This window comes from Gymnoscopelus braueri (assembly GCF_963280865.1).
Source record: "Gymnoscopelus braueri genome assembly, chromosome: 13".
In the NCBI taxonomy this organism is placed as follows: domain Eukaryota; kingdom Metazoa; phylum Chordata; class Actinopteri; order Myctophiformes; family Myctophidae; genus Gymnoscopelus; species Gymnoscopelus braueri.
The window spans coordinates 35,429,171-35,444,948 of NC_137615.1; the positions used below are offsets into that span (position 1 = coordinate 35,429,171).

Sequence of the window (15,778 nt, forward strand, 5' to 3'; positions counted from 1 at the left end):
CCGCCCTATATTGGACTATTGGCTCAGGAATGCAACAGAAACAAAAATAAATCTCCATGAAATTCAAGGCTTCATGGGGTGAGTAATAGATTATTTTTTTGTCCGGGAACGCATCTGTGTCATTTTGGATTTCTTTGAGTTTGTAGATCTGCTATTTTGCCATTTTGGGTGGTCCTTGACAGAACAAAAACAAAAAAAGCTGTTAGGATTTATAAGACATTTATTGAATCTCCAGAAGCAAAGATTTGAGTTAAAATTTTTCGCTTTAAAGATATATATATATTCAAAGATTTGCACAAATGTTCACGATTTTCCCCCAAAAGAATTGCAGATCTACAAGATCTACAAGCTTGTAGATCTGCTATTTTTGAATAGCCCAAAGTATAAAATATCATAGCTATAAAAAAAATCTAAAATGACACCTCCTGCGTTTCCGTTCTTAACACATTCCATGCCAGACATTAATCTCATAATGTACTCACCAGTGCCAACGTGTTATTGTTGTTTTTTTGTTTTTTTCACGTCGCCATAGACCTTGTTAAAATCCTTAAGATTGAGCTGTGCACTGTCTGTATACATCGGCGACTTCTCACTGAATCTACCAGTGAAAACCACGTGTCAAACGGAGCTCCATGGTTGTAGTTAGAGCGGTTTACGTTAAACAGTGATATGCGAGGAGAAAAAACTACAAGGAGAAAAATCAGTTTCAGTTTCATCATTAGAACGAGGGCCGACGCGATCGGCAAAACCGGATCCCAAATAATTCTGTTTCCGGTCTCCGATCTACGCGAACCGGCGGTTCGCGTAGATCTACGCGATTGGCATTCAATGTGTTAATGGGTTAATCCCTGTTATCTGCCAGCTGCCAGTGAGAGTGACTACCCGGCCGGGGAGATCGTTCTGGACCCGGGCGACGGCGGGACGGCCGGCGGAGAGGAGACGGGCGGCGTGGAGGGCATGCTGGCGGGCATTACTCTGGTGGGCTGCGCTACAAACTGCAGCGTGGCACGAAGTAACTGCTCCTCGCGTACCGACACCCCCATCCTAGACAAAGGACAAGGTGAGCCTTCCACCACACCGACACCCCCATTACTTGACCAGTGGTTCTCAACCTGTGGGTCAGGTCCCCACGTGATTTGGAGGGGGGGGGTCCCCAGATGGCAGTGAAGTGACAATTTAAGGACTTTAAAAGTCCTTAAAAATACCTTTTTAATACCCCAAAAATTCAGAAAAGAGAAGAAAAAACCATTACTGCATCAAAAGTAATCAACAAGCTATACTATAAAAACTGATCAAACTTTGGTCAAATTGTCAAATTATATGGAATATATACATATTTTTTAACTCAAATCTTTGCTTCTGGGGGTCCCTGGAACAAAATATTTTGAGATGGTGGTCTGCGGCCAAATACATTTAATTTTGGAGGTCCTTGACATGAAATAGTTTGAGAACCACTGCATTATGCGGTCTGATGGCATTCGGCACAAAAAGAAAGTCTGCACCGCTCCGTTTTCATCAGCGGGAGAGTGAGCCTCTGTCTGAAGGTGTTCGCCCTCTTCTGCAGCTCGCCACAGAGTGGATGGTTGAGTGGTTAAACCAAGATGGAGTTGTCCCTCATCCTCCTCTCTGCGACTGACTGCAGCCCTTCCATTCGGAGGGCTGGCCTTCTTTGTGATCGTATTGAGCTTTGTTCAACTCCCAGGCCTTGACGCCACCTCCCCAGCATGCCACTGCATGAAACAGAATGCCGGCTACCACAGACTGGTAGAACAAATAGCAGATCTACAAGCTCACAATGCGTCGCATCGCGACGCATTGTGAGCTTGTAGATGGGCTATTTTCAAATGGCCGTAATATATATATAGGGCTGAAGTGGGTAATGTACTGTATATGTTTTGTAATAATAATCAAAATCTGCAAAGTAACAGTTTTCATATTGTAGTGGAGTAAAAAGTGCAACATTTTCCTCTAAGATGTAGTGGAGTAGAAGTAAAAGTATTGAAAATTGTAAATACTGAAGAACGTAAAAATACCTCAAAATTATAGTACTTGAGTACATGTACTGACTTACTTTCCACCACTGTCGCAGTCAGACATGTTTTGTTATTGAACACAGCGAGAAGTGTGTCCCCTCCTGTAGACTGACGCCATCAGTAAATAATAAAGTATGCAGATATACACACCCTGGGCTAAATCAGATTTTTGCCACGAGAGAGTCTAAAAACTCAAACACATCTTTTAACCGTTGAGTGAGTTTGTTTATTTTTGGTAGAATCTTATCTTGCATATTTCTATGTTTTCCTGTAGGAGCAATGAATGGTAAGCTTCCCCCTGCCCAGTCGGCAGAGGAAGCAACGGAGGCCACAGAGGTCACGGTGCCTGAAGCGCCAGTAGCCAGCCACACGGCCGGACCGCCGGGACACTTCACCGAACACGTCTTCACCGACCCCCAGCCTCGCCCTGCAGACGCCACTGATAGGTAGGAGGGCAAGAACTGCCAGCACTCACAGAAATGTTATCTTAATCCATAACAGAATGCTGCCATACCTTCCAAAACCTGGAAGGTATGGTTTCACTTTGTGTACACTTTCATTTTGTGCATTTCTCATATCGTCTCTGTCGGGTGTCCAAAACTGTTACTTTTCAGGATTCAAATTCAAAAACAGCAAACGCTGTGATCAAGTATAGTGTTTTTTTTTTACTGGGGAAACCCCCCCCCCCCCCCCCCACACACAAAAAGTTAGAATATGGAGGTTTCATGGCGGTTTTGGTTTCATTCATATGTCCTGACAGAAGCACAGGTCAGTCCAAAGAGGAGACGACGGCCGCCCCGGAGTCTGAGGAGGGAGGCGAAGAGGCCAAAAATGTCACCAGCGTAGCCCCCACGATGTGGCTGGGAGCTCAGAACGGATGGTGAGTAGATCTCTCCTGCTAGACTCGCTGTCTTCAACGTTTTTCAGGCCAAGGACCCCTTAGCTAAGAGAAAGAGATGAAGCAGTATCTATGTATTGTATTGAACAGTGGTTCTCAAACTTTTTCATGTCAAGGATTGTATGTATTTGGCTGCGGACCCCCATCTCAAAAATATTTTGTGCCAGGGATTTTTCAAAAATAGCAGATATACAATACAAGCTCATAGTGCTATGAGCTTGTATATCTGCTATTTTTGAATAGCCAAAGTATAAAATATGGTTAAAGTGGTTAAAATTATTGTGACGCTATATTAACTAATTTTGCTGTGGACCCCCTGGTACCCCCCCAAGCCTGGGGCTCCCCAGACCCCACTTTGAGAACCAATGGTATAGAATTGTGTTGCAGATTAAACTTTTTCATAGATTTCGTAGGTAGCTTCATAGACTTGTTTGACAGCAATTGTAAAATTAATGGTTTTGATTATTTCATACACTATCTTTTCTATTGATGCTGTATGTTGGACTGTATGTTGGATTCATGTTAATGTGTATTTTCAGACATTTAACCACTAAGCTGATCTACCAGGGCTGAAGTGGTCAATGTATGTTTTGTAATAATAATGCAAATCTACAAAGTAACTAGTACTTTTAGTTTTCATGTAATTGTAGTGGAGTAAGGGTGCAATATTTTCCTCTGAGATGTACAGTAGTGAGGTAGAAGTAAAAGTATTGAAAATTGTAAATACTGAAGAAAGTAAAAATCCCTCAAAATTGTACTTAAGTACCGTACTTGCACTTAGTTCCTTTACACCACTGACGTGAACATCCTCTCTCAAAGGCTGTACGTGCACTCAGCAGTCGGCAACTGGAAGAAGTGTCTTCACTCCATCAAACTGAAAGATTCTGTCCTCAGTCTCGTGTAAGTAAACCTTTTTGAGTGTGTGCGACCGTGCGTGCGTGCGTGCGTGCGTGCGTGCGTGCGTGCGTGCGTGCGTGCGTGCGTGCGTGCGTGCGTGCGTGCAAGCAGAACTTAATGTCAATAAATTGTGAATACACATATACACATATAAATAATAGATATTATGTATATACAGTACTGCGCTGTGCACACATACACATATGGATAATATTTATAAGTAGGAATCGTGCACACAGCACATGCATGCACCTCAAACTGTGATATGACTAATGTACATCATTTGCAAAAAAATAAATCCTAATATTTTTGCTATTCTTTGATTATCTTGAGGGTCTTGAATCTTAAGGTCATTTTTGGCCTTGTGAATTTGGGAAGCGTTTGAATGAATGTGCATGTTGTTATCCTCAAGGTCTTTCCTCTTCTCTCGCTCTGCAGGCATGTGAAGGGGCGTGTGCTGGTTGCCCTGGCCGATGGTACTCTCGCCATATTCCACAGAGCCGAGGGTACTTTTAAGCATTTGTTTTGTTTAGCTTTTAGTAGAGTTAACATGCACAAGACATCCATGAGTCTTAGATTGAAAGTTCTGATACCTGCAGGTACCCTGATTCAGTGGTTGGAGGAGGGGGGGGGGGTTCCAGGGGGTCCCCAGCAGAATGTGTTAATACAGCATCGCAATCATTTTAACCTCTGATGGCGGGGTCCGCGGTCAAAATACATATCAATTTGGGTGGTCCTTGACATGAAAAGGTTTGAGAACCAGTGCCCTGATTCACCTTGCGTCCCAGGCCTCCTCTGTAGACTTGAAGGCATGAAAAGGTCGTCCGACCAAATTTGAGTGCTTAGAACAGCGATTGGGCCGCCAGGTTACCGGGGACCACCGGTGGGCCGCCAGGTTATCGCTAAGTAAGATGCCGCGCCCACCCCCACCTTGTACCAGAGTATATCTACATTGCAGTATTGATACTTTCACATAAATAAAACATGTGAGTACTTCTTCCATCACTGGAAGGAAGCCGAACAAAAATAAGTTTGACTCATAGTCATATGTGCCTGTACGCTAGATGTAACAAGAACCTTGAACCTTAGCTAAATGAAACAATCTTAACCGACAGGAATTTAGAATGTAGCCTACCTGTATGTGGGTGTCACGAGTCCATGAGGGTGATATCATGTTCAAAGGGGAGGCAAGCTACGTAGCTCTGATTTGCCAAATAGTTATGTGATTTGTATCCACCAAAAAATGTCTGTCTAACATGTCCGGAAAAAAGGTGCAGCAAGGGATCAACACGTCCCATTGACTTCCAAGGTCTTTGCGGTATTCATGGAGCTTATACACAAGTTAAACTCTGCAACAAAACTATCGTATGTGTGTGAGAGAGAGTAGAGAGAGAGAGATTTTGAAAAATGAATAAAAAGTTGTTGGATGACAGTTGATAACATCAATGTGTAATAGGCTAGCCAAATTAATGATCAATAAAGTTAATCTTGATCTTATATTATTATTAATTAAGTATACATACATATTTTAATTGTGTAAAATCAACTAAGGTAATCACTGCAAGTCCAATCGCAATTAATCTTGAATGGAAATAACTTTTCATTCATGTGGCCTTGACCCTAAAATGACGAGATTCCAGGCCTGGTACAGGTTACTTAGGAAAAACACTTAACATACAGGCGTGTTTTCAGAAGCGATGTACATGTTTTACTTTACTTTTAAGTAAAAGTATCAATACTGCAATGTAGAAATACTCTGTTACTTTAAGTAAAAGTCCGGAATTCAAAATGTACTTGAGTAAAAGTACAAATGTATGTAGTCATTATGCAGAATGTCCCATTTCACAAGTTTTCAAGTGTATAAAACGTATAAAGATCTTTTGAAAATAGCCAATATACCAGTCAATTTTCAAATGGCAGAAATGTATAGGGCTGAAGTGGTTACTCTATGTGTTTCTTAGTAGTCTCTGACCGCAGAATTCTGTGGAGACAGGATATAGCTTTTTTGTTAAATGTTAGCATCAATATTCTGGGTGGGGGGGGGGACATTAGCTGGAAATAGCAGACCCAAAAGCTCACAACCCCTGTGAGCTTGTAGAGCGGCTATTTTTGGCAAAGAGATTTGAGGGGGAAAAGAGCGCAATGTGTACAGGGCCAACTCAGGTCTGTTTTACTAAGTATAGAGTTGTGGTCCTCAAACCTTTTCATGTCAAGGACCCCTAAATTGTAATATGTATTTGGTAACGGACCCCACCATCTGAAAATGTTTTGTGCCAGGGGCCCCTCCGCCCCCCAACCAGAAGAGAGGATTTGTGTTAAAAATGTCACAAATTATTCAATTTTTCAATTCAATGTTTGTGCTTCTGTTCAGCAGACGGACAGTGGGACCTGTCGAACTACCACCTGATGGATCTGGGCAGGCCGCACCACTCCATCCGCTGCATGGCGGTGGTCCACGACCGCGTTTGGGCGGGTTTCAAAAACCAAATTCACGTGATTCAGCCAAAATCCATGCAAATAGAGGTGCGTGCAGTAGTGGACAAAGTACTAAATTAAAGTACTGCAATGTAGGAATACTCTGTTACAAGCAAAAGTCCGGAATTCCAAATTTACTTGAGTAAAAGTACAAAAGTATTGGTATCAAAATGTACTTAAAGTACCAAAAGTAGAAAGTACTCATTATGCACTAATTTGATGACCGGCGTAGTCTCCGGTAGGAGACTTGGCCACATGAGCACTTCACACCTATACTGTATATGTCTGATATGATGATATGATGTACAATTGCGACGCGTTGTGAGCTTGTAGATCTGCTATTTTCAAAATAATATTGGGGGAGGGGAAAGTGTTAAATGTGGAATATTTATAATAAGTAGACCTAGAAACACCGGAAATGAGCGAGCAAGAAGCAGCTATCTTTTTCACGCCCCACCACCTCACCACACAAAAAACACCCGAGGCTTGTGCCCAAAGGATTTTTTATGTAATTTCTTTGTTTTGTCACAGTACAGTTTTCTCATGTTTTATTTTATTATGTTTTTTATCGTTCTCCTTTTTCTTCCCTTATCGTAGAAGTCGTTCGACGCACATCCGAGGAGAGAGAGCCAGGTTCGTCAGCTCGCTACGCTAGGCGACGGCGTGTGGGTGTCCATCAGGCTGGACTCCACGCTGCGCCTCTACCACGCCGTCACCCACCAGCACCTGCAGGACGTGGACATCGAGCCCTACGTCAGCAAGATGCTGGGTGAGAGGCCAGTGTGTGGGGCTGTCACCATTGCAAACATTTAAGTTGGCGGTTAATTGTCACACAAATAATTGCGATTAACGATTTGACCCATTAGAGTGGTTAATGTAGTAAAACTGAGGGCACCCTAGGTCCCCCCTGTTAAAGACCCCTACTCTAGAATCAAGTATGTATCAGTCAGATTTTTCAGATTTCAGCAGTCCAGTTGGCTATGATGACTGCCCTCCACAATTTGCGGGCCCTGAGTAGGCAACCTGGCCCATGGCAGAGACGCGCACCCAGAGGAGCGCACCTTTCTAGCTTGTTTCGTTTTTGAGGCCTTTTTTCAGTTTTTTTTAAGACTCTGGTTATAATTCACAGGTACCGGCAAGCTGGGCTTCTCTTTTGTGCGAATCACGGCCCTCCTGATTGGTGGAAACCGCCTATGGGTGGGCACAGGAAACGGCGTGGTCATCTCCATCCCCCTGACAGAGAGTGAGTCTGACGTTCATACACGTACACCAAAATAATGACAAATCAGAAACCTCTTATCTCTGTTTTTTCGTACACTGTAGTATGACTTGATCATACTACGCTTACTACAGTGTCACACAAAAGTATCAAAAATAGCAGATCTACAAGCTCAAAACGTGTTTTGAGCTTGTAGATTTGCAATTATTTTCCCTTCCTTCTTTCTTTCTCTATGATCCTCTTCCTTCCTTCCCTTGGTCGCTCACCGCACCTCCTTTTACCTAGGGTTGGGATCCGGAACCGGAGGAACCGGATCCAACATTGAGGAACCAGGAATCGGTTCCATCGCATTTGGAACCGTTTCCCGGAACCGTTTTTTTTAAATCACACTGTCAGAGCTGGTACTGTATGTGGACTTCACGTCCTGCTATACAATTAATACCGGTGGTTCTCAAACTTTTTGATTTCAAGGACCAGTATAACTCTGAGAGTTTACAAATGGAACCAAATGGACCCGTAAGGGTCCATTTGGTTCCATTTGTACACTCTCAGAGTTACAGATCTGTAAGGGTCCATTTGGAACCTCCTATTAGGAATCGTTAGTGGGAACCGCTAAGGAATCAGACCGTTAAGAGGGAATCGTTAGGGAACGGGAAATCGTTAAAATCCTACAGGATCCCAGCCCTATACAAACCTCCTCTGTCCTGACTATTTGCACTGTGCTCTTTTCTCCTCTGCTTACCTTCCTCCTCCTCCTCCTCCTCCTCTCCTCCTCTAGCGGTAGTCCTTCACCGGGGACAGCTCCTGGGTTTGAGGGGTAAGTGGGAGCGCGCCCTCGACGTAACAAGCTCCCAGCATCCTGCTTGCCTTCACGCCCCCGCATTCGATTCCAAGAGCCATATCTGTTAAAGAACCGGCGGCCGTCGAAAAAAAGCCGTTTCATGTCAAGGTTGACATGTGTTTGCCTTCTCAGACCCCCATCTGATAAGGATGCTGTGCCAGGGGGACCCGTGTGCGTCTTTAGCCCATTAAGACGGGCGACCGACTCTAAAAATGTCTTCTAAATCCTAACTGTTTTCTGAAAAACGTATGTTGCTATATCAGTGGTGCTCAAAACCTTTTCATGTCAAGGACCCCCAAAATTATATGTATTTGGCTGCGGATCCCCCCATCTAAAAAATAATTTGTTCCAGGGACCCCCCCCCCCAGAAGCAAAGATTTGAGTTAGAAATGTTCGCTTAAAAAATCTATATATATTCAAAGATTTGCAAAAAAAATCTCGATTTTTCTAAAATAGCAAAATATACAAGCTCATAGCGCTGCACGAAGTGACGCGCTATGAGCTTGTATATCTGCTATTTTTGAATAGCCAAAGTATAAAACAATGGTTAAAGTGGTTAAAATGATATAGCTAAAATCTAAAATGACAAAGAGGCTTTCCCGGTTTTAATGGGTTAAACTATTTAAAAACTATTCCAAGATATCTTTGAAAATAGATAGTAGTGTACAAGCTCACAATGCGTTGCGTCATGGCGCGTTGTAGATCGGCTGTATTCAATGTATAAAATTTGGTTAAAAAGAGTCAAACGGATTTTTATGTTATATTAACCCATTTTGCTGGGGAACCCCTGGAAGCCCCTCAAGGACCCCTCCTATGGGGTCCCCGGACCCCACTTTGAAAAACACTAGCTGTCGACACCCTTTTGTTTTGCCAACCTTATTAACACACCAGAGAGGGGAGTGGCCATTCACAGTGGGGTTCCAGGGGGATCCAAATGTAAAAACAGATGATGGTAGTAAGGAACCCCAATTTCTTTCCAATTTGGCTGCTGTGCAGAGAGCCTATATAGCACCGAAATCTGACGTAATTTACGCATCCTACCTGGGTCGAGAGGGAGTCCCGCACACTATCTTCACTTACAAAGACATTTATTTAAGATCCAACGTTTCGGTCGCTCAGACCGAAACGTGTATCATACAGATGTTATGTATCAATGGTGTAACAATAAAACAAAATCTGACACATAAGATTGGACTGTCAGGAAGAGAAAATGGGTCACTTTGTTTTGGTAAAGATGGATCTGTTATGGATCTATCAGGCACACAGTCATCCCTTTCTGTCCCTTTGAAAAGATTCCCTGAAGCAGTTTGGCCGTGCAATAATTGAGTTTCTTTATTTTGCGTCAGAGAAGCCATTTTGTTTGTCTGCATGCTATTGATGGTTGCCTCATAGCCCATATTGCACACAAGTACAAAACCTGTTTGTCATTGTTTATCGTAACTTGTGACTCATGATGTTGGCGTAATCGTGAATTAATTTCCTACTATGGGGGTTTAAGAGGTTCCTGCATGATGCGACTGCATGCCAGAAATATGATTTATGAAAAATATTTTCTCATTTTCATTTTGACATTGTAGAGTTGTCATTGGTGTTGTAAGCTTGCACATCTGCCATTTCCGCAGGAATGATTGGTCGATTTAAGTGATTATAGAAACTATAAAAATGTTTTTGTGTTGATTCATTGATATACTGTATAAGAAAACAGTGCTGCTTCTCCATTATTCCATTAACCCATTAAGACCTGAGGCCGATTCTACAAATGCCTTCTAAATCAATCAGTTCTCAAACATTTTCGTATCTGAACACTTTCAGAATGTTTCAAACACTTTCAAGATTTTTTCCAAAAATTTTCAAAAATAGCAGATGTACAAGCTTGTAGATCTGCTATTTTTGGATAGCCAATGCTACAATCTAAAATTTGACACAGATGCTTCCCTGGTTTTAATGGGTTAACCCACGTGAGCAAGATTAAGTGGGCTAGAGGATCTAAATGTCGGTTTCTATATATTTTCCATTAATTGCCCAGCCCTACTTTGAATGTTTTTCTTATGTTGTTTGGATGATGGCCTGTAGCTGATTTTCTCGCATTTGTCCAAGTTCTTTTGTTTTGTTTTGTTTTGTTTTTATTTTTTTGTGACACAGTTGTTTACTGTCACTCCCTCTCTCTCACTCCTTCAGCCAATAAGGTGTCGCCTACGTCCTCTGGAGGCGTGATCCACGTGTATGGGGACGACAGCTCCGAGAAGAGCACCGGTAGTTTCATCCCGTACTGTTCAATGGCGCAGGCACAGCTCTGTTTCCATGGACACCGCGATGCTGTGAAGTTCTTTGTCTCTGTGCCAGGTTGGTGTTCGTCGCTGTCTGGCAGAAACCTTGTATCTCCATATTTCAGCTTCTTATGTTTGTGTTGTGAGTGTGAGTGAGTGAGTGCGTGCGTGCGTGCGTGCGAGAGAGAGAGAGGGGGGTGGGGGGCTAGATAGGGAGAGAGAGACCCCCCGTTTGAGTATTGCAAGAACTATGAACTTTAAGGTGGAGGCTGGGGTGGTGGAGGCAAGCTTTGCCAGCAGCAGCAGATTGTGGAAGCAATTGAAAAGCAGAGATCCAATGTAGGAGGGAGCCGTATTAAAACGGACTGCCTTGTTGAGGGAATGAGGTGTGATTGGTGTGTAGGAAAGCGTGGCTGAGGCGTATACGACTCCCGTGCCCTGCATGAAGTAACGCAATGCTTTTCTTTGCAGGAAATGTTTTGGCGACGCTGAATGGAAGCGTGTTGGATAGTCCATCAGAAGGGCAGGGCTCCACGGCGCCCCCAGAGGCGGAAGCACAGACTGTTCACAATGTGTTGGTACTGAGTGGAGGAGAAGGTTACATCGACTTCCGTATTGGTGAGAGGAATACTTAAATAAACACACGTGTTCTTCACTTCATCACACAATGGTGTCCTGCAAGTCAAGTTTTTGAACGTTTTTGAAAGATCTCGACTGTAATGGCATGCCCAAAATAGGGATTGATTATTCCTCGATTACTTTATTAAATGATCAATTATCCTTGACTTTTTTCCAATCGATTAACTCGATTAGTTTGATTAATCTTGTTAATCTATAATAGGGAACTATTATAGGGAATGAGTGGCTAAAGTACATGAAACACTGTGTGTGTGTGTGTGTGTGTGTGTGTGTGCGCGCGTGGGGGAGAGGGAGAGAGAGAGAGCACTCTAGCCACGTTCAATGTTTATAGACAGATATCTCGTGTTGTGTTTATAGCAAACTAAAGATGGTTGCTTCTCCACTCAACCGCACCTGCCTGAAAGCAAACCTTGTCTTTAGTTAGTATCAACCCTTGTGTATTCGAAATTTGACTTGAGTGAAAGTGCAAATGTATTGGCATCAAAATACACTTTAAAAAAGGTAAAAAATAGCAGATGTACAAGCTCGCTGTGAGCTTGTACATCTGTCTGCTTTTTGAATAGCATAAAACATGGATGATGTGGTTACAATTCGTAACGCGTGCGCGCTTTCCTCAGGTGATGGTGAGGATGACGAGACGGAGGAAGGGGAGAACACAGGAGCTCCACAACAGATGAAACCTGCCTTGTGCAAAGCTGAACGGAGTCACATCATCGTGTGGCAGGTGTCCTACGTCCCAGAGTGACGTGTATCCCTCCGCACCCACGCGTTTCCTCAGAGACAACCCACCACCCGTAGCCCCCCCAAACCTTGTACTTTATCCCCGGTCATGTAAAAGTTCCCTCTTGGCTCTGAAATGACCCTCCAAGACCTGTATCTATCTATCCCTGTAACTATTCTGCCCCCCCCCCCCCCACCACCACTTGTAACTATCTTTATTGCCTTGTAAGTACCTCATCTGATTCAGTAACCTTATCACCACCATCCTATTTCTGTCCTTTCTTCATGAGTAACCCAGCCTCATAACTACCTCCCTCTTCTGTCATTGCCCTCGTATCCACCTTGTAAGTACAACTGTATCTCCTATATTTACCTCAAATGTCCTGCATCAGCCCCCCAAGGTTATTCCATTTAACGGTTTGCCCTCGCCACCGTTATCTTAAAGGGCAACGTTGCAGATCTTCTGTCATTCTTGTAGCGAGGCGGACATGTGAAGGTCTGTCAGTAAAGGCCAAATGATACCGTCCATGTCCGGTGTCTGCTGGGGTCTGCACAGTGTAGGTTTCATCACCAGATCATGGCTAAATGATTGACAGTAAGGAACCCCAAGGGACCCTTACATGTCTGTAACTCTCAAGAGTTATGGGGGTTTGTGGCTTATTACCAATCTTGACATTAAATCGTTTGAGAATGGAGAAAGTCTTTCATTTGCCTGGAAGCAGACACGGACCCTTGCAGCTGCATGGACGCAGTATAATCAGGCCTTTAAGCAACAGAACTGTAGGATTCAGGTTACAAATCAGCAAAGTTGCCCTTTAAAGGCAGTGGTTCTCAAAGTGAGGTCAGGGGAATGCCCCCCCCTCCCCAGGGGTCCTTGAGGGGGTCCAGGGGGTCCCCAGCTATTGCTGATAGTTGGGTACCAAATGGACCTTTACTGATCTGTATCTCTGAGAGCGTACAAATGGAACCAAATGGACCCGTAAGGGTTTATTTCAGGGGTCGGCAAAGTACGATTGGACTCGGCCCGATCTTTTTCCAGGCCAGAACATAATTAATGGGTTGAGTTTAAGAACTGGAACATGTGACAGAAAGCCTATAAAAGTTAATGAATAAAGATTTGTGTGGTATAACTGTATACTGATACAGCTGCATGTGTATTCATACTGCATGTTACTGTGCAGACAGAAATACTATTGTGATCATATTGTGCAGGCCAACTCCTTGAATGTGAGGACATTTTAGTTCATTAAAAGAGCATTTTATCTGGAGACAGTCATACTCCTTTTTCGAACAGAGATAACAAACAAGAGTTCTTTCATAGGGAGCTCATAGATTGTTCAAGGTCTCTCCGGAGAGATACGCTACACTGTTTAAGGCATGTGAAACTTTTTTTTTTTATAGATATAATTTTCACATGCATAAAAGCATTATAATAAGCATTCTTCCAGTACAGGTTGACCCTCGATTTGGACACATAGCCTAAATGTGAGGCAGACTGTTGTTGGCGGGTCCCAGTTCTGACCTTTTGCCTACCAGTGAGTGGTCTATATGGTTGATTTGTACACTTTCAGAGTTATGGGGGGGGGGGCTTGTGGGGTCTGTGGCTAAATCAGAAAGCCAGATCAGATTTAGATTAAACAGAGGGAGAGAGAAAAGAAAAAACAAAAACTGTGTGTCTGTAAGCAATCTGGTGAAAAGTCATTGATCTCTGTTTTGGTCTAAGGATTTTAGGGGATTCAAAAAGGGGGTTATACGGCCGAGGGTTAGTGGAGGAAGTTAAATCGGACTCAAATTTGTGTGACTGAGAAAGCGACTGAAAGCCTCATGGGCATGTCTTAATTATTGTAATTATTGAATGACAAATCGGCATGCCATATCCCCCCACCCAAAAGAAAACACGTACTGTATGGTGGAAGATTTGTAAAAATGTGACGGTTAATATAGGAAGTGCAACAGCACTTGTGAACGTGGCCATTTAGGGTGAGATGTGACTGTGGGAGGTGAAACGTGAACAATACATTAGGTTGTTGAAACGCGCAGAACAGGCCACAAGGGTGGAGCTGAAACCAAAGTGTTAAAGTAGAGATGTCTGGACGACGAGCTGCACTGAAGCTGATTGGAACCAAAATGGGTCCCTTTACAGCAGTGGTCCTCAACCTGTGGGTCGGGGGCCCCCAGGGAGCCCCCCGACGGGATTTGTGGGGAGGGACCATTACTGCAACGAAAGTAATCAACAAACTATATTACAAAAAAAAAAAAACGTTCGCCAAATTGTCAAATAATATAAGAAAGAGGCAAAGATTGTGATTTTTGAAAATAGCCGATCTACAAGCTCACAACGCCTCGTGTGGCAAGGCGTTGTGAGCTTGTAGATCTGCTATTTTCACAATATTTATCCGCGGAACTGAGTCAAACTAAATGTAATGGCTCAACCTCTACAATTCCAAGTGCTTGTCAGGGTGGGGGTCCCCAGTTCAAATATGATTATTTTGGGGGGGGGGGGGGGTCCCTGTTCAAATATGATTATTTGGGGGGGGGTCCCCAGTTCAAATATGATTATTTGGGGGGGTCGCAGCCTGAAAAGGTTGAGAACCACCGCCTCGTGCAGGTTTGTAATTCTGAAAGTGTACAAAAAAGGTTTGTAAACTCAAAGAGAGTGTATGAATGGAACCGGTTTACCACATTACAGTGTGTAGATTGGGGGGGGAGATCCAGAGATGAGAATTGTATGAAATGGGGGGCTCATTATGTTATTTCCCCCAACACTATGTCTTCATGTGACTGGCTGTTGTCAAGCGGTGACGGCGTGTTGTCACTATACTCATATGTTGATCTCTTTATCTGTGTGGATTAAATATTAAACATATTTGTGCGCTGAAAACTAAAAAAAAAAAGCCAAAAAAGAAAAATTGTGTTGTCTGAAGCTTTTTGTGAATTCTATTCTAGTCTATTGTGTGTTTTTGTCTAAAGCACAGAAAACTGTCAATCCAAATGGCATAGCAAGGTTTAGGACATGTTTTGTTTTGGACAATTACAGTTACATAGCCAATGGTATTTCATGTGTGAATTGACAAAAACCTTCAATCTGATGTAATTTATCAACATACAGTAAGGATAAGGATAATTGCTTTTAACAGGTCGTTCATGAAAGTCCTTGCGGTCTTGTTTCCAATGAGAACCTGTGAGCAATTGGGGTTAAGAGTCTTGCTCAGGGACAAATTTCATATCATCGGCACATATGCTGGGATAGCCTGGAATCGAACCTGGGGCAACCAGGGCCAGCTGGTTCCCTAGGCGGGCTCACTAACCACTCAGCTATGGCCGCCCCAACAGTAGGACCTTCGTTGTATGCACCAACACCCCTGATGGCCATTTCATTTAAACCCCCCCCCCCCCCCCCCCACACACACACACACACACACACACACACACACACACACACACTTCTCCAGAGGGTCCGGTCCATACAACACAAAAGGCACAGTAAAGGAAAGCACAAAAGACTACAGTAGAGACATCATTTGAAAGGTCTTGACCTATCAGAGTAACATAGTGTCAGTGTCAATGTTGTGGGTAGTAGTTGTGGAATCTTGACCCTGAGACACCTTCGAAGCCTTACACACCTGTGTCACTGAATATGGGAAAAAACATAATTTCACCCTCTTTCACCACCTAGAAATCTAAAATCTGACCAAACCGATGGTCTCTGCAGCCCTCTCTCTCTCTCAATTAATTTAATTTCAAATAGCTTTATTGGCATGAATGTAAACAGTTATGCCAAGATCCTTT

General features: G+C 43.3%; 1 protein-coding gene across 1 annotated transcript in view; it reads left to right on the forward strand.

The window, feature by feature from the left end:
- Positions 1-12,068, forward strand: part of mapk8ip3 (mitogen-activated protein kinase 8 interacting protein 3) — a 58,347-nt gene extending 46,279 nt beyond the window's left edge. The window contains exons 22-33 of the mRNA XM_080447323.1: positions 863-1,060; positions 2,308-2,479; positions 2,794-2,913; positions 3,751-3,831; positions 4,267-4,334; positions 6,203-6,351; positions 6,901-7,072; positions 7,433-7,546; positions 8,301-8,339; positions 10,542-10,706; positions 11,102-11,248; positions 11,887-12,068. Of these exons, the coding sequence (XP_080303449.1) occupies positions 863-1,060; positions 2,308-2,479; positions 2,794-2,913; positions 3,751-3,831; positions 4,267-4,334; positions 6,203-6,351; positions 6,901-7,072; positions 7,433-7,546; positions 8,301-8,339; positions 10,542-10,706; positions 11,102-11,248; positions 11,887-12,014 (1,553 nt within the window). The 3' untranslated portion in view covers positions 12,015-12,068. The remainder of the gene's footprint in view (positions 1-862; positions 1,061-2,307; positions 2,480-2,793; positions 2,914-3,750; positions 3,832-4,266; positions 4,335-6,202; positions 6,352-6,900; positions 7,073-7,432; positions 7,547-8,300; positions 8,340-10,541; positions 10,707-11,101; positions 11,249-11,886) is intronic.
- Positions 12,069-15,778: the final 3,710 nt, after the last annotated feature.